At 38.2% G+C, this 19439-nt stretch overlaps 1 protein-coding gene across 1 annotated transcript in view; it reads left to right on the top strand.

Moving 5' to 3' along the window:
• The window catches only part of LOC139721542 (mitogen-activated protein kinase kinase kinase 11-like), a 73564-nt gene that overhangs the window by 32004 nt on the left and 22121 nt on the right, over positions 1-19439 (top strand). The window contains exon 3 of the mRNA XM_071632857.1: positions 12846-12994. Within this exon, the coding sequence (XP_071488958.1) occupies positions 12846-12994 (149 nt within the window). The remainder of the gene's footprint in view (positions 1-12845; positions 12995-19439) is intronic.

The following is a 19439-nucleotide window of genomic DNA, read 5'->3' as shown; positions in this document are numbered from 1 at the left end:
TTCTTCCATAAAATCGGAGACAGCCTCTGATGGCAAGTGTCATGAGGGCTGACATCAAACAGTTGCTCACGTGTATAGGATATGCTTTCTCTGACAGGTTGTGTTTGTTCAGATCTGACTTCAGGACCAGGATTGGGACTGACGTCGCCATCCTTTAGAAGCAAAATATGGTGAGACGCATCAGAGTTGGGGTAATAGTTGATTCGGTTGCCACAGAAACTCCGAACAGGTCTGGAAATTTGAGAGTTCAATCCACATGCAGTACAAACATATGCAGTACAAACAGGCTTGTACTCAGATAACACAGCTTGCTGTCCATTGAAATTGGAGCTATTCAACAGACTCATCCCTACCAGCAGCACAATAGAATAACACTTAGCGGCCTCCATTGTTACCAAGGGTTCTCCTTGTCCTTCACATTGTAGTCAGGCTTGAGTGAATACCAATGCCACTGTGTTGCATGGAGGAGCTGTAACATGGCTGCACTTGACCAGTGTACACATGAAGCAGTATGACAAGGTGCAGGCTGAATCCTCTCAAAATTGAGTTGGAATATCACTCTTACAAGTCCAGAAGAACCCTGAGATGATTACAAAAACACTGGTACAGTTTTCGCACAGCAAAACACACGAGACCCAACAAATTAGGTGAAACAAAGGAGAGCAGTCAGGGGAGCTGCCTGCAGGATGGGCGCTCCACAACACCAAATCCCAAGATACAGTACCTATTAATTCCGGGGACCCTTTTGTGTGTTTCAGGGTGACAAGTTTCTTATTGTGTGAGTTCAAATGACTGCCCAATATTTGCAAATAATGAACCTTTGGTACTACTATGAATTAGGAGCTATGTGAGGAATGTAAAGTACGTGTAGGTATGTTCAGTGAACACATTACATCTGCAAATAGCGCATTATAGCTATTTTATATAAATTTGTTTCAAAAGAAATAACAAAAGGGGTAATTCCCTGAAATATATTCTGCAAAGCATATATCACATTTTTCTATACATTTTGGATTATGAGAACCAACAAACAAGAAGCAATGATATTCATTTGAAAGCATGGCTGTTGTGAACTGCAAATGCACAGTAGGCATGTCTGATTTATTTTGTTTGAAGAAATGCAATTCTGCCCATAAAATGTTGAAAATGTTAGTAACTTTTGTCAAAATATCAGCACATAAAAGCTATAATTTCTTGTGGTTGCACAAGTGCACAAGTTTAGAAACACTTTGACAGATTATTTTTCTTCCATATCCTGTCTACAAGCCTGTAGCAATAACTGACGATCTCCTCATTACCCCACCCCATACAAAAGCTTGATTGACAATATTCAAGAAATCTTCAAAATTGACATATATCAGTAGCATTGTGTCATGTAATGACGAAACATTCTCCAGTTCAAAGAAGCTCCGTAATATATCACCTGTTTAAGAGTAAAACGCCTTCTTTGTTTTGCTACTCCTGTCAACTGTACGTGTATTTCCAGAGTCCGTTAATGTTATTTGTATATTATGTTTTTGTATCACTTCATAAATGATAATAAAAGGCACTGTATACATACTGTTATGTTCTGTTTGCACTAGGCAATTTGACTGAGATATCTATAATAAAGATTCTATTCTGTTTGAGCAGGAGGTTTTCACAGTAAGCATGGAATTAGAATACAGCTATTTAATGAAAGTAGCATCCCCTAACAAGCATTTTCTGTAAACATCTTAGAAGGACTTCGTACCAATTTCAAGAAACATACACAAGCGCCAGTTATTTTACAATGTGTGTGTGCATGGTGTGTGAATACTCTGTAGTTCAATCACCTTTTTAAAAATATTTTGTGTCATCTTCACTCTGACATTTGTGACTGAGATTGAAAAAGCTCTTGTAGCAGGGTATATAAGACCTGTACTTGTGAGAAGCAAAGTGTATAATACGAGCTCAGACTTGGAGAAGATACCAAACGTACGCCTCTGTTGAGGGCAGTTCAGAGCAAGTGGATTTTTTTTATGACGTCAAATCTTTTCTCATCCAGGCTAGAAAGTCAGAATCTGCCCACCGGTCGGGCAACAAAGCAAACAATAGGTGGTAGAGTGCAAAGTGGGGTGGCTTTGCAACAGGGTGCTTGTACATAGAGTCCTAGGCATGTTTGTCTGCATACCGTTGAAGGTGGTGTAGCGATGTACCTGTAGTAATGACAGATGTTTGTACATGTGCATAAATTTGTAGTTGTTTTTACCTATGGAACCTCTTTCATTTTAACAGATAGGAAAAGTAAATAGATGTTGAGGAAGTGATTGACAGAGTCTTAGCAAGATGGAAAAAAGAAAATGCTTTCCCGCAGGAAAATGTTGAGTTATTTACAATGTACAATAAGTATGTTACTAGTGTTTTGTTATTTAGTCATTTTCCGTGGTTAAGATATTTGATTGTTACCTCCTCCAACGAAGTTACCGGTATGTTTTTATTGGCGTTTGTCTATCTGTGTGCAAAATAACTCAAACAGTTGCGAACGGATATGGCTGAAACTTGCAGGCAAAGTTTATGACACAAGGAAGAGATGATTAAGTTTTGGAAGTGATCTGGGAATTTTTGAAGGATTTTTAATCTCTTGTCAGATAGGGTCAATGAACTTGGAGTTCAAGTTAAGCATATTTGAGGTTTGCATACGCGCACTTAAGCGCATGTTCTGCTCGGGCAAGGCGCCACGCAGCTGGAAGCTAATGACGTATGTAAAGACTTCTATATTGGGAAATAGGACAATTGTCAGCATGTGTGTATGGGTGGAAATTTGCTGCTTGGCAGAGGTCTGCACTCTCCAAGTGCCTTTCCATAATTTTTTTTTTCCAATCTTTAGGAAGCCCTACATGTTCATGAGGCAAGTGCTTTTATGAGCAAATAGTTGTGCTGAATAGAAGTTACCTTCCAACTTCCCAACACTTGGTCATGGCAGACTGTAGATTATCAAGAAATATGGATTGCATTCCTTTATTGTAGACTTTCTCCTGCTTATGCCCCAGTCACATAGACATCCCGGATCACCGCGGACCACCCCGGATCTGATTTGGGGTGATCCGGGGAGAGATCCGTGTTGATACCTTGGACATAGGTAAGTGTATCCATGTATGGCCGTGTAGATCTGAAGACATCCGGGAGGCCAACACGGCAACTTTTGGAGGTCAAAAACATCCGCCATCATCCGGGGATTGCCGTGTTGGCAGAGCAATCTGGGGTGGTCCGCGTGGCTGCCTTTTAGCTGCCGTGTTGATCCGTGTAGATGCCGTGTTTGTGCGTGTAGATGTCGCGCTCTTTCGGCCTGATCCGTGTAGCTGTCGTGTTGATACTGTGTGTACAGTCATACCAACGCTCGTCGACACTCCATCGAGGTCAAAACTATCCCGATCTCCCCGGATTTCCCGGATCACCGTGTAGCATCCTTGAGCATCCGTGTTTATATGTGACTGGGGCATTAAAGCTGAAATGTACAGCTGTACTGGCAAATACTGGCAAATACACATTATCATAACCGGTTATGTACCAAATGACAAGTGTCGCATACTTTTGTGTACAGAAGTGGTAGTGGTGGAAGCTATGACAGAACATGTTAACAATGTATTAGCTGACAAATAAAGTGAGATATTCTTGCTGGCCACCTAAAATAACAGCAGTTTGTGAGTTGCCAATGAAACCGTTCTTGGTGATTGCATGATTTCATTGTCCGCCAAGTGTGCACATTTCTGGCTTGGGCAAGGGGAGTACATGACCTCCAACTTGTCACTCTGCTTTGCCTGTCTTACACTGCAGAGAAGTGAAGAAAAGAAGTGCAGTGAATAGCACTCGTGATAACTGATGTTGCACTTCCCACCTCCCGAGATAGTCACAGACCTCATGTGGTCACATTTTTAAAGTAAATCCTACATCAGCATATTCCAGTATATTACGTTCACACCAAAGCATGTACATTTTTTAAAGCACTTCCTATTTGCCCTTCATTTTGCCTGGTCTAAAAGAGCCTTAATTTTAGTTAGTTCTTTAGAGAGATCATTGTCTCATGTGGAAGCATCACATACATGTAGGTCGGCTTGCCATTTTACTATGCACTGGGATGCAGAAAGATGATGCACAAAATTTAATTTGTGATCATTATGATAGGCAGTTAGGGGAGAGCATAAAATACTAATCATTTTATGGGTAAAATTAGCATTCTACAGGTATGATGCACAAATCTATGGTGTTCATCTTTCACCCAGAGTCCTGTATGTGTGATGCAGGTCCACAGTCAGTTTGTGTGAAGGGGACATCATGATTGATATTAATGTGTGCTGTTTAGTGAAACCATCCAAAAACTTGTCGCCACATGAATATTCTCTTTCAGTCATATTTTGAGAAGATACTTACTTGTAACATCCCAGTGATATCAAAAGATTGAACAAAAACTACCGAAAATAAACATTCCAGTGATCAGAAGATTGAAATATTTAGATTAAAACGAAAACAAATTCACACCCATGCTCTGTCCTCCCACACATCTATACCTGATGTCAAATTGATGCATATTTTCTCCATTGCTATTGTTCTTTCTTTTCTTTTTTTTTCTTTTTTTTTTCTTTTTTTGAGCAGTCTGTTTCAGTTGCCAGCCCCTTTAGTCTACTGATCGCACACTTTGTGGTGTTGGGATTGATATGTTCATGTTATTAATTGTCGAGAGTATTTTGCTAGTTTAACTTGAATTACACACATGTGCTGTTATCAAACTATACTTCTGTTTTCTTTCCACTACTATTAACTACTGCTTATACGGGCCAAACTACTCTTTAAAATTGTTAGAGAATATGAAAATTTTTCCCATATGATAATGCAATAGATTGGCAATGCACAGAAGATGTGGGCAGCCCATCTGCCATGGGTAGACTTCAAATCCAGCTAACGTGGTATCAAATGCACGCTGAGTTGACTTGAATCACGCGATAGATTTATTTTGGATGGCCTGTATGTGGCACCATCTCAAGGTCACAGTATTGACCGTGCCAGTGTTCACCCCGCCTTCGAGGAATCTACTTAAAGCAGAAGGGCAGGTTTACAGGAGGCAAAGCTGGTATAGAAAATTCGTGCCCGGTGCATACCACCCAATTAAAGCTCAGTGTGCAGACCAAACTGATTGTTAATGACAATAATTTGTTGGAAAAACAAGGTGCATTCCCTGTCAAGGGGCTGATAGAGTAGGAGATGATATCTGGTCATTAAAGATACTGACTGTGGCCATTTGCTGCATCTTGAGTCATCTCTGTCTCTTTTTTATGATGTTATTATTTTAGGCTTGGAGTCTCCTTGGTGGTTGGTCTTTTCTTTTAGTGTTGTATGTGTGAACGATCTTGTCTGCAGATAGGAAAAATATGGGGAAAATATGAGTAGGATTATCCTGCCTGTTATAGAAATAAGTTCTTCTTTAAAAATTATGTAAATCATGATAAGAATAGGGGAAATGATAGATTGAAGAAATAATTGACTAATGCACTATTTTCTGTGATTGAATTATCAACTTGCTGTGTCACAGTAAAGAGAATGAGGTGGAAAGGAAACATTTTTATTAACTCTTTCAGGATTTTAAGAATTACCGATTCATGATGGTCATTACAGAGTAACATGTAGTCAATTAATATAAATAAAATGTCATTGACATTGTTTACAAATTTGTGATGGTCATAGTGTATGTACACAGAGTTTGTAAAATGCTATCAAGAAAACTAATGTCACTGACTTTATGTACCAATTTGTAGTGGTCATTACAGAGTTAGTCAAAATTACTTCGGAAATAACCATTGCACTATGCATTTACTATGCAAATCCAATCCATGTGTGTACCAACTCTAGAATGAGTTCAGAGAAAGCTTTCTGTTGTAGCAGTACAGCATGTAAACATGTGTGTATGGGTATGGCATGGCTGTTACCCAATCTGTATTGACGACTTGCCTGTTGTGCAGAGTGCTATTGTCGAAGGGTTTGTTGTTCATGAAAGGGTTTACAAGGAAGTCCTGGGTGAATTATTTCATTGTGTATAGCAAATCACTCCGTTATCAAGAAATTCACGTTCCTCAAGTCGGCAAATGTGCAATTTAACATATATCTGGCAGCTGTAATTAGTATTAAACTTCCTGATAATGATTGTATAAATGTAGCGCAATGTGATTCCAGTTCAACATCTGGCAATAGGGAGCTAAAGAATGAGCCAGTCCCACCTATAGCACATAGGCCCTATATGAAAATAGCCCAAACCAAAGTAAATTACCAAATGCCATGTGTGACGAAAACTTCACTCATAGCACAGCTTTGTCATAAAATTCACATGGAATCTACATCCAGCAAAGCTTGAAATTCTCTCTACAACTTTCTGTCCAGCATAAATGTTTCTATGAAATGTTACATGGCTTAAAAAAACAGAATGCTTTCCAAAAGCACTCATGGGTGTGTGGTCTCAGAATAATGTGGCACACAGGGTGTTTATATTGTGGCACACCTAGAGGTGAGGATCAGTTCCCTAATCAAGTATGTTCATCAATATAGGATGTTTATTCCCAGCAGCAAAGCTATAGACACAGTAGATATCTCATGGAGCTTTGCAAAGCCAGTGACATGCATTTGGTGTTATATCAGCACTTGGCTTATATTTGTTGAGCATCACAATGGAAATGAAAGTCAGCAATGCAAGGAAAGACACTGATGGATGATTAATGTCAAGTTAGTAATGTGTGATTGAAATGCAGTTTAATGTGCCAGGTAAAGAGTATAGGAAAAATATTCCTCAGCAGTGATTGATGAAATACTTAAAATTGGAATGTCAGTTTACAGAAGGATGTTTACACGGTATATGGACCTTGATAATCATACTTGTCTCATTGACATATTATAAATGGTAATGATAAGCATACCAGTTGTTATTTTTGATCATTTAATATTTCTTGTTTTACAGAAAGATGTTGGAATACAATCTGTTCTGGAGAAGACTTTATTTGGACAACCTGACAAAGCTCATGATAGATAGCTCTATAGCCATTTAAGAGGCTTGATGCCAGCCCATTCTGTGGCATGATTGTGTTTCAAAATAATCTGTTCATGATAATCTCTAAAAAGCACGTAAAAATCAACTGAATAGGGCAGGACAATCCCAACACTTTCAATGTTTCCAGTTGTAATTACATGTTGTGTATAGTGACATTGATGTTTGTGTTTTCAACAATAGAAGGGTCCAAGATCAATATATTGTTTATGATACGGCTGTTTTTTGCATTATATCTTACATTGAACAGAGAGCAATTACCAAACAAAATGCTACATGCAAATGGATAGTAATCATTAAAACAATTTGTATGCCAATTCTCTATTTCAGTCAAAAGATATTAATAGCATTTTGATTGGTGATCTTATATAGATTGAGGTAAGTAGGCAGGGTTAAAAAAAAAAATGAAGAAAAGGAAAGAAGATCTTTAGTCCACACACAGAGATTAATATATCATTGACCCTTTGCAAGTGTGGATATCACTTTTATAGGTCAGTGCTGAAAACTTTACTTAGGATGAGATGATAGCCACTGTCCCCCTTGGGACACTTCAGATTGCAGTGATGCATTGCTCGTAGCAGGAGAAACCACTCTGTCCATCCTCCAGCTCCTTACAGCAAATAATCATAGAGATTTAGTCTTGTCTCCATACATTTTCTATTTCTGTGTGACTGCATCCCAATTTCCACTATTAATATTTTAATCACTTGTTTTTTCCATTTAAAGGTCCTTTTTACCTTTGGGAGCAGTGATTTAAAAAATGTTCAAGATATCACTTTTGATACATATGTGTAGGGTAGTTGTATCACAAAACATCCTACCATATATATATATTTTTTTTGCAATAAAGCCTAAAATGTAAGGAGATATCACTATTTTTCTCATCAAACCATAACTGCACACAGTTTTTAATAGTCTGAAAGCATTTTTATTATAACTATTGTTCACAATTTGTATATTTAACAATAGTTAACATCGATTATACTGGTTCCATTTATTTTACATTGGTTGTTTCTATCCCTAACTCACATTTTAGAACTATTTTGAAGCACTAATGCTGGGTTTTTGTTTCATCTGCAAATGGTAAATTATGCCTTTAATCTGCAGAGAAAGTGCCAAATTTAGTTGCTCATGGTACTTCAATGAACATACCTCACAATATATAATAGGGTTGATCAATAGTGATAGGTAAACAAATCCCTAGAAACTGATAATAGACTCTTAGCTTTTGTTCTTTCACTCGAATGCAGATGTTTTGAATCACAAATTGTGGGTTTGTTATGTTTTTCCTTCGAAAAATATATTCTTCAGTTATTTGGGGACAATGTTGACCTTCCACATGGAATGTATCAGTTGTAAATATTAGGGTTACCAGTAAATGAGCACCTGGGTGCTCACAGAATGTGTTTGTCATTAATGTGTCATCAATGTAAATCTAAATTAAAACATCAGCAATCCATACCTTAAATATAATTCTTCCATGTGACTCGTATCAAAGTATATATTAAACAAGAAAAGAAAAGCTATTTTCAAGGTATGGAAATCTAGACAAAATTGAAAGTACTGTAGTGCCTTGAACTTAGACTACTTGAGTAAAGCGAGAAGAGAGATTCGTGCATAGACTCATCCTATAAGAGTGTCAGTGTTTCACCATAGAGCTCTATCAGTCCCAGGTGCATTTACCTCACTTTGACAGGTGACCTCATGAATTATTCAGAGAGGAACTTCACTTGCATTTCAAAGTGCTTGCTTACATGCACTCATGAATATGTATAAGGCTTCTTGGTTCAGCATGTGTGAATGCACCTGTGGACTTCATGCATTGTGCATTAATATGCAAAATAACTGGCAGGTTTTTCCCCAAAAAATACTGTTGTTTGGGAAGTAGAGTTACAATTTACAAAATTCATTTTTGGACAACTGTGCATATATGTCAAGAGTTTGTCTAGGATTGTAGAGAAGAACATGTGCCTGTGTAAACAAACAAAAAGAAAAAACAACTTACAGTGTATCTGTATACAGGTGTGGATTAGGTACATCTTATAATACTGTCCAAATGCTTATCATGAATACATGTAGTTTCTTCATCATTCACCAACCATTTCCAGTACTTTTTAGAGACAAAATTGAATATAATTATGCATAGGATGTATTTGATGTTTTTCATTTTCTCCTCAACAAGGCAATGGCTGGATACATTTGATAGATAACAAAAGTGGGTGTTCATACTACACAAATTCAAAATCATTTTATGTATGCTGCTCAACACTTCGATCAAAAAGTTCAAATTGTAATTGGATAAAATTTCCTAGATTAGTGCAAAAAATGGCTTTAGTAGTGCACATATCATTATGTGCTAGCGAGGAAAAAAAAAAGAGCGTTCCCTTACCCTTTGCTAGCGTGTAACTTCACTGTAACCTTCCTAATTTACATTGTAGGACTCTCCACTTCAGCCTTGTCTTCTTTTACTTCTCGCAATTGCTGAAGAGTTGCAGAACTCCATGTTAGATAAAGCACCTTGTACCTGGTATGAAGCTCATGAATTTATGGAATCATGCTCTGATTACTGGCTTGTCGCAAATTAATCATGATTAGATTAAGTACGAAACGTAATTCAATTCCACAGTGTTGAGCCTGGCCCCATGCAGTATGTTTACAGCCAGCCAGCACTGTCTACATGCCTTGCTGCGCTACTTAAATACAATTTATGACAGCCTTGTGTGTCATATTAGTATCACATTCTGATATATCAAAAGGATGTATACAAATTGGACTGGCTTTGAAAAAGAAAATGCCGAGGTTTTTGCTTTTATATAAAACTTTGTGTGTGTGTGTGTGTGTAATACAGTTTTGCAAACACTGAAATGAGTTGTTATTGTCCCAAGCTGTGCCTGTCACTCCCCTCTACATCTGTGTTTAAAATTTCCCTAAACTTGTGAAGGCAATTCCTCTAAATTTTAGTATACTGAAAAATTTGTCAAGTAGAAATGTGGATAGATGTTACATGCTTGCCTTTAATATCTGAATACAACAGCACCATAAATAAATTCTCCTGAGTGAGCCTTGGTGATTTCATGTGAACTCTAATAATAGGAAGGCACTTTAAGTTCAAGTACTGTGCTTTTATGATTTTGATGGGAAGTGAAGTAAACTGTATATTGCTTTGAAAAAGAAAAAAAAAAACCTGTACTGTAGAGCAAGAAATTTTCGCGGCATGAAATTTTTGCAAAATGGAGCTTGCGGCCCTTTTTTAGAGGCTTGAAATTTTCATGTACTGGCATTCTGTCCATGTAGTGTAGACAAGAACTTATGTGTGCATTTTGATATAGTGAATCTTGGCTCTCACAAAATTCACCAAATTAAAATGCATGCAAAAATCTCTGGTTTTGCAATATGTATGTACAGTACTTATGCTTTATATGTATATGGACTATTCAAGTGATATCAAAGCCACATGACCAGGACAGCTATTTTACATGTATGTATTTTTGCTGTGTTTCAATCAGTTTTTCACTGATATATTACTTTTGTGCAAAACAAATCTCTGTGTGGCTTATGACTAAATCTTTTATATGAAATGACAGGGAGGTATGATTTTTCTGTCACATATGATTCTTTTATTGCTTTATGGGCCCTTCATATGCAGTCGAAAGGACAAGAATTCATCATATGCTTCACAAGCATGTTTGATATACTTCTGTCCAGTAGCTTACCGATCATATGTGCAGATAAGCCTAGGTAAACCAAGAAGCATGGCAAGAGCGCGGACATGGTAGTGCAGTGCAGGCACCATGTACACACACACAAACCTAATTTGAATCCGAGAAGAAAAAAAGAGTCGCTGCTGGAAGGCATCGCAGAATAGCTTACTGTAAACATTTCAATCAAACGGATGGAGGATGGTCGGCAGGAGAAAGGGGACGGAGATGGGAGGGAGGAATGGATGCGGGTAAGGGGGGAAAAAAGAGTAAGGGAGGGATTTGCGATGTGACCTGGTCACTGCACTTCCAGTAAATGATTCTGCATCTCTTGGTTGCTGCTGCTGGTGCAAGTATTTCTTGAGTGGCGGTGTCAATGTTTTCTGTTTGCCTGTTCCAGTTCTTCAGGGCACCGCAATTCATTCTCCTTTATGCTGGCATTTGATCTGACAACTTTATTGTAAGGATTTATCTTGATAATGCATCTCTGTACATGTTCATGCTCATGAGCAGCATATTCAATTGAAACTGGACAAGTATGTAAGGTGTTCATATAATAGCAGTGACTTTTTTGTAGAGAAATGTCCATACTTGTTAGCAAGATGAATTGACCAACTTTACAACTAAATTATACTGCCCACTGTTGTTTCCTCATAGTGTACACTAGAAAATCAAGGCAAGATTTATATTTTACCACATTTAGAAGTAAAAGTAGGCACCATGTAACATTTGGGTAGCCATGGTTCAAAAGTAAAAATCACTGTATGATTAGATGTTTTTATGGTCCGATACCAAGGTAGATCATTTTCATGAAAAACAAAAGTGAAACTAGAAGAATCACACATACCTGTAATTATATTGGTGCTTTTTCATGTATTTTGGGGACAATTATAATGATAGTTTTTCAAGTAGCAAAAAGCTTGGGGATTATGCTATTTCTGCATGTTCTAATGACTTAGAACATAATTATGAGAATGTGTGTTATAAACCATTTCAGAACACAATTTGAACAGTATCTCTTTAACAAAATATTTCATTTGTTTTTGCACATCAGGTTTTGCTTTGAATATATGCAATGGAGGGTTTCCATTAAATTGTGAGTGTGAAGCAGTATATCAAGTTGCACTTTACTGGTAGGATAACATCTGGATAGCAATGGAAAGTACATAATGTTGTGTGTTGTCATGTTCTTATGATTCTATCTTTCTAGGAAATGGGGATAGTTATAGAGTAACTGATGTAGAATACTGCCAACCTCTGTCACGTGAATATTAGAACCCTATCAAAACCATCTTTGAAGCTTCAGAGGTTATAATAAAGTTGAATTGAAATGAATGGAAATTTTTTATTTTTTTAATTCAAAAGTTGCACTTGCCAAAGAAAAGTATGAATTGCCCATTCAAGAGGATATTGATAAAACAGTACGTAGTCAGTGTGCTTTGTTTTCCCTTATGGGGTAATTTGGCCTTGGAAATCAATTAAGAAATAGGGATGACAGGTTATAAAGTTGTAATAACCTAGCTATCAAGCTGTGATATAGTTCAGCCATAAGATTACTGGCATATTTATCAATGTAATTATGAAATATCGTAATTGGGGTAGTGCACGTCAAACATCAGCCAATGTTATTCCTATCATTGCCCAAAGCATAAACATCCTTTTTTGGGGGGTGGGGGTGGGGGGGGGGGGGGGGGTGGGGGGAGGGGGTGTGAGTAAGATGTTGCTTATAGAATATAATGTCAAGGTGTAGGAATTTTGCACTTTACTGGCCCAGCTTGAGAATAACAACATGTAAATGTTTTAGAAGTAGAAAAAGATGTACAATTGTTGGAATTTATTGAAGTGAAGTTCAGTAAAAGTGGGGCAGTATGAAATGATTAATCAAACAAAAGTTTGTATTTAAAAAGTATGACAGTAACAAAGCGTGTTTGTGGCGGTTACAATTACACCGAATAGAGACACCACTTTTAATTGCTGGCAGGTTTTATCCATTGTGTGATGCGTATGGTGTAAAATTATTGAGAATGAAGCATTACAGAATTCAATTTGTTCTCGTATTACAATAATCTCCTCCTATTACTATTGTTCTTGTGTCTCGCTAGCTTTGGCGTCTTGCTGTGGGAACTCCTCACTGGTGAGGTGCCCTACAAAGGAATCGACACGCTGGCAGTCGCCTATGGAATCGCAGTCAACAAGCTCACCCTACCCATCCCTTCCACATGCCCTGATGTCTTCTCAAAGATGCTGGATGGTGAGTAGATAGAGAGATGCAAGCTGGAGAGGGGGCAAAATGCTGGGAAATTGCAGGTGAAATGGTATGGGGGAAAATACAAATAGTTATTTTCTTTTTGAGATCTGGGCAAAAACCAGTCTTTACTAGGTGCATTTTGTAAATTCATGCATGTTTTCATATCAAATAGATATATTACATTGAAATTTTAGAATAATCCCTTATATGTCCAGGCACTTAGCTTAACTTGTCAAGCTTTGTCATCAGCATTCAGTAATCTACCCAAACTTGACTTATGATTTAGTTGTCAAGCAAACCCACTCAGGTGTAGCAATGTGCTGCAGTCCAATAGGAATACCATGCCAGTTACGGAATGAAGCACATTAAGGGTTAATTTAGCAAACTGTTTGGATGCTACCATTGAAGGAAGTGAAATGTAGAGTATACACAATTTCATAATGTATGACACATAGATGTGCCATCCTGACAACCTTGGTTGTCAGTAATTTGATACCTTTTGCCTACTTTCAGAGTTTTGTGGGGTTCTTCTCTCAAGTATTTTTAAATATACTGGCAGTTACCAGATGTCTTCGAATTACTGTAAGAGTGAATATTTTTGCATGAGTAATTTTTGGTGCTTAGCCGGGAAAGAAGAGTTTTGTATGTTTTTAATTCTGCGGAATCAAGACATTAATTCCTGGAACATATATGCCAAGCAATATGTGCTTTTATTTTTGCCTTAGCTTCTGGCTGCGCGAAATGTGCAAAAATTTCCACTTTTACAGTAGGCATCCCTTCTTCAAGCCCATCATGAGTAACTTCTGTGTTAAAAATGTGAGTAAGATTTGAAGACAACATGAAGGCAGGATGGTGAGCAGGAGAGATGGTGTTTTGACAAGGGCAAGTTCTGGCTCTGTTGTGATTAAAAAGCACATTAGGGGCTTGGTTTTGGTATGGCCGAGTTTTGTGAAAGCAAGGAGGGCCTGCATTAGGCACTTCAGTGTGGTATGCTTGCTGTCAAAAGGAATCAAACCCGGGCCGTATGACTTCCAGTGGTGAGCCTTGCACTAATCAGGCCAACGTTTCCTGCTGTTGTGTGTGCATCCCAAATTAAGGTGAGAGTAGCAGGCAAACACCTATCACAAGTCATCATCATCTCCCCTGTTTTCTTCCACCGCGGGATGAGCGGAGGAGCTCATCCCAGAATCTCCCATCATCCAGACATCAGATGCCCTCATGGGTGTCATCCGAGGATGAATATTTCATCCTCGGATGGGACAGGGATGCATCAGGAAACAAGAAACAAGAATGATGGCAAACAAGACAGATGAGAAAGAAAGTGAGAGAGAGAGAATGGTGGGAAGATATTAGGGGACAAAACAGACGCTTTTTGTCTATTGACAGTTGATTACATTTGAAGATACAATTCTACATTCCTCTGTTACTTCACTTCATATTAATTGATAATCAATCACAAACTATACCCTTATCTCCTATGTCTTTTTTTTTCATCATACATTCTCCAAAGTCACATACTTTTAACTCATTGAGGACAAGTCCCAAAATATACATCTCGAGCCCCGAAATATACATCTCGAGCAGGTGTCTATGGGAAATATATTATTGTAGCAAAATCAAACGGTCTTCAATGAGTTAATTGTTCTTCAACCCTTAATGTTTGCCCATGAGCATTTAGTAATCCATACAAAGTTGACCTAGTTGTAGATTAGCAAGCACAATGAGGTGTACCAATGTGCCTCAGTCCAAGAGGATTAATTAAGGCCATGGTGACACGATAGGGATTAGGGGAATTAGGTAATCTCTAATCATTGACAGGTACAATGTAGTTTCCAGACATCTTCTGTACCAATCAGCATGGAAAGCACTCCAGTGTGTGTGCTAATCAGTGAACAAAACAGCAACAGTATTGATTAATTCTTATCAGGTTTCCCCAAGATCTTAATGAAAATTAGTACCTCCTCACCCTTCCCAGTTGAAAACTGGCTGAATGGAGAGAAAAGGGACCATTCTATTTATTGCAAGTATAGGATGTAGACAGCCAAATAGACAAAGCGCAAGAGGTATCCCTGGGGCCAGCTGAAGATGTTCCCCTAGCCTGTTTCTTGCATGATAAATCCAATGTTCAACAAGACAGTGAGTCATAGGGTGGGGCCGTGATGCGACAAGTGCATCAGGATGATCAAAAATAGGCATGGGTGTCCTGCCATAGATGAATGCTCCCTCAAATTGGGTGATATTTTCTTGTCTTCACGCGAACACAGCAAGGCAGGAAGCATGCGCAGAGAGCAGTGGAAAAATTATATGTGAATGAGAGAAAAAAAAAAGTGAAAATGCTGATGAAGGCAATTGAAATGAGGAGATGATTTGGTCCTGATGACACATAGCAGAGAGTTGTTTGCTTGCTTTACTTTCATGGATGATGAATTGAGCATTGGGGCACAGAGAGGGAGAGAACACATGGAGCAAACTTACAGGCAAATTGATGAACCTTGCCTTGAAGACGGAGAGAGACATTTACTATACTACTTGCCTTTCACAGGATTTCTTGGCAGGAAAATGTTGCTGTGCCTGCTTGCTCTGACAAAATGAGTATTAATGAATCTTTCTTGTTCTTAAAAGGAAAATTGAGGAATCGGGCCAATATCAAGTTGGCAGCTTTAAATGTAAATTGTAAGTTGTTGTTTTCGTTGTTAGGGCAGTAGGCCTATGTCATAGGATGATGTTGCCTTGAGATAAAGATATAATATTCAAATATCAACTACTACAGAGGGAGATGGTAAAACTATTTGCACCGAGGTGATTTCTCAACAGTGCTAAACCCCGAGACGGAGTAGGCTAAATCGCAAGGCTTGCATTGTTTTCTTGCTGTAGTATTCTCTGTTTTGATTCCGAGCTCCCGCATAGAATTGGGAGAGAAGAAGGTCTAGATCTAGAGCTTCATTATCCAGATTATAGACATCATCATCAAAGTTGGCGTTTATTTCCTTACAGAAATCCTGGAAGACAGAAAGTCCGTATCAGATTTGTTTCTTTGTGCTTTTGCTGTTGTTTCCTTCGTTAAATTTCATCAATTCTTCGACATCTAATAGGTGAAAACGGGGATGGTTGTCGGCCATTTCACCACGGTCATTACTGGAAGCAGCCATTTTTTCGATTGATTTGGCTGGAGAGTGCCTAGCCTGCCCTGCCTGCTAGTGCTATACGTCTGCGTACCGAAAGCACACATTCTGGCTACCGCTCGCTAGATCTACGTACCTATACACAGGTCCTACACAGTGCCAACATCCAAGTGGGCCTACGTTTACACGACACAATGTGCACGCATTGTAGGCAGTGCAAAAATGTGAGAAATTAGATATCGATCGCAGTATCGGCGATTACGTGCAAATCGTGGATTCCCAAAAGTACTATATCACGCTAGCTAGTAAGTCATTGCACCCCATCCAGCTGCTCATAGCTAGCTAGTAAAACTACACCATTTTTGTATTCTGTACAATCATATGGCAAGAAACTTTACATGAGGGATATAATACATCCTATACAATGCAAAGGATGTTTGTAAGACATGGGATGAGAATGATAAAAAGGCATGCTTTAGTCAGATGCCTTGATGGCCATGAATACTGTAAAATTAGAAATTTTGGCATGCATGAAACTTTTGCAAATTTTGCGAGGAGCCAAGATTGGCAAAAGAAAAATCTGCATGAAAGTTTTTATCTACACAATGCACTGAATGCCAGTGGCAATTTGGGAAAGTCTCTTGCTACTTAGACAGCCATCAGCCCAAATTTGTGACAGTTCCATGCTGAGAATTTTTCAGGTATTGCAGAACATGAAGTTTGTTTGTTGTTGTTTCTTACACAAGGCTGATTAAAGATTTCTTGATTTCCAAAGTCTTTACATTAGAACAAATACAAACACACACACACACGCACCAAAAAAAAAAAAGGTTTCTGAGCTACCTTGGGTTTGCTCATAAAGTATGCCTGTATTGCAAGCATCACGCAGCATGAGGTGATGAGTTTTTATGGGAAACTTGTCCGGTTTCCAGCGAAACTGCAAGCGGATATTTCCTTTTGAGTCGTATCTCAGTATACCAAAGTCTCTGATGTATATCACCCACATGCAAAACCACAAGTAATAAGTAGCGATAGCACTTTAAAAGCTGAGTTCACCCACAACCTCTGGAAAAGAGGTCTTACTGTATCTATACTTGAAAATATAGCGCCGAGTGCGGGTTACTGTGGCAATGTATTTGCAATCAAGATCAGCCTCCTGCTCTTCCATTGGTTGGTAGATATTAGTGGTGCTAAAAGAGTTTACAGTAAGTTTGATAACTGTCACTTTGATGAAGATCATCACGTATGATCCACTTCTTCAGATCTGATAAAGTAGACAACGAGGTGTAATTGGGCAAAGGAAAACCATAAATGGACAAACCTGAAGTATTTTAGGCTGCATTTATCTTACTTGAGAGAGAGAAAGAATCACGTTTCAAAACATGTTTGGAATGACATTTGCGAACATGGTTTGAAACATAATTCTCGTGCCGTGTTTATCTAACCATCATCAAATTGCAATTTGAGTGTTGTCTCTGCGCAGCTGCTTTGCACAGTTTGACTTGAGAAGCAGAGGTCAACTAAGGCCCATGTTGTAATCTGCAGGTTGTATACTGCATGGAAGTTGACCTTGGCAGCTCAAAGATACACGCATTTCAAAATGGCATTGCGTTTATCTCCTCTCAGAACGGCGATTGTGGTCTCGAATGGCGATTGTGGTCTCGAATGTGTTTTAAAACGTCCTTTGAATGGCGTTTCAAATCAATGTTTCTAAATGTGTTTGAAAACATGGTTGCATTTAAGGATTGTGATTCTGCCTCAGAAAATTTTTAGATAATCGCACCCTAAAAATCATGCAATTAATTTGATAACTGATGTCCAGGAAGTTGTTAAAGAGGTACTGAGGGTAGAAACCATGGGAATGAATGTTTGTAGAGGAAAACAGAAATGGGAATTCCAGCAAAGAACAATGACATTGTATGTAGAAAAATTTTAGTGTAATTTAGTTGGCAGCAGTTAAAAGATTGAAATTGTACCATCTTTTTTTTCCCCTTTGGCATAGACATTTAAAGTGAGAGAAGTACTGTACTACGATACCCTAACTGATGAGTGTAGTGACCATCAACATCAGGGAATTCAAATGTGTTCAGCATGATGTTAACAATGTATAGTTTGAAAGGATAGATATCAACAAGAACTCTTTTTTTATTTCCTTGCCAAAAATAAAAGGGAGAAAATTACTACAACGTTGTGATTGATGAGCATGATATAGTATGTGTATTCAAATATGTTTTAGCATGCTGTGTATTATGAAAGGAGAAATATAAAAACAAAACAAAACTTAGAATTATTTTTTCCAAGGAAGTGATTATGAACTCTGTATTTTTCTAGGATATCCTGTACTTAAATAATGACAAATGTGAGGTGAAAGAAGTAGCAACATTCAGGAAGCAATCTTAAGTGCCTTGTGTATTCAGCCAGGAAGATGAAATTTCTCATATGACACACAGTGCAGAGGAGTAGCTCCCACCTTGTCATATGTCTTAAAGGCATAATTTACCATTTGCAGATGAAATAAAAACCCAGATTTAGTGCTTCAAAATAGTTCTAGAATATGAGCTAGGAATAAAAACAACCATGTAAAACTTTTAATCAGTATGATTAATGTTTAAGTATTGTTCAATATATAAAATGTGGACAGTAGTTATAATGAGAATGTTTCTAGACTAAACTATCTACAGTTATGGTGTTACATTGCATACCTGGTGCTCGTGTAACAAAAGGGCGATATATGTTAGGCGGATTGTTCAATTCAATTCACAAATTTGTTTGACTCTTGACATTCACAAAATGTTTGGCATCTACAATGTACAAGAATATATTGTAAAATATGCTCAATCTGTATACTATGTTTCCGTATGTCAATGTATAAATAGATAGGTGTGTAATGATTGACCCGCTTCTGTGTCAGGTTTCAAGTGTTTGCATATTTGGCATACTTTGGGGTTGGTACATGAGCATTGTTTGGCATTGTTTGCGGCCGAGGGATTGTTGTGACTCTGTATGGAGCTTTCGATGGAGTTGCACATGAGGAAACCAACACCCACAGCTCTTCTTCACAGAGTGCTGTTCTTCCGCTCAGTCCTTCTGCCACCTGTTCATCGGCACTTTACATTGGAATGTGGGCCACCAGCTACAGTCAGCTGTCTCTAGTGTCTTCAAAGGTCACCAGTGAACGGCACCTTTGGATGAACAGGATTCAGAAGAGCTGCTGGAATGGGAAATTAAAGGCAAAGTTAAAGCCATTTGTGGCTATGTTAAAAAAGAAATGCTTAGTGTATTGAAATAAAGATAAGTATGATCTCTCCCCCAGTCAGTAATCTCTC

This window comes from Diadema antillarum, unplaced genomic scaffold, assembly GCF_040938485.1.
Source record: "Diadema antillarum isolate AM-2024a unplaced genomic scaffold, OU_Dant_1.0 scf00000145, whole genome shotgun sequence".
Taxonomy (NCBI): domain Eukaryota; kingdom Metazoa; phylum Echinodermata; class Echinoidea; order Diadematoida; family Diadematidae; genus Diadema; species Diadema antillarum.
Note: the sequence above shows the minus strand (reverse complement) of the source record. Positions and strands in the feature narration are given on the sequence as shown.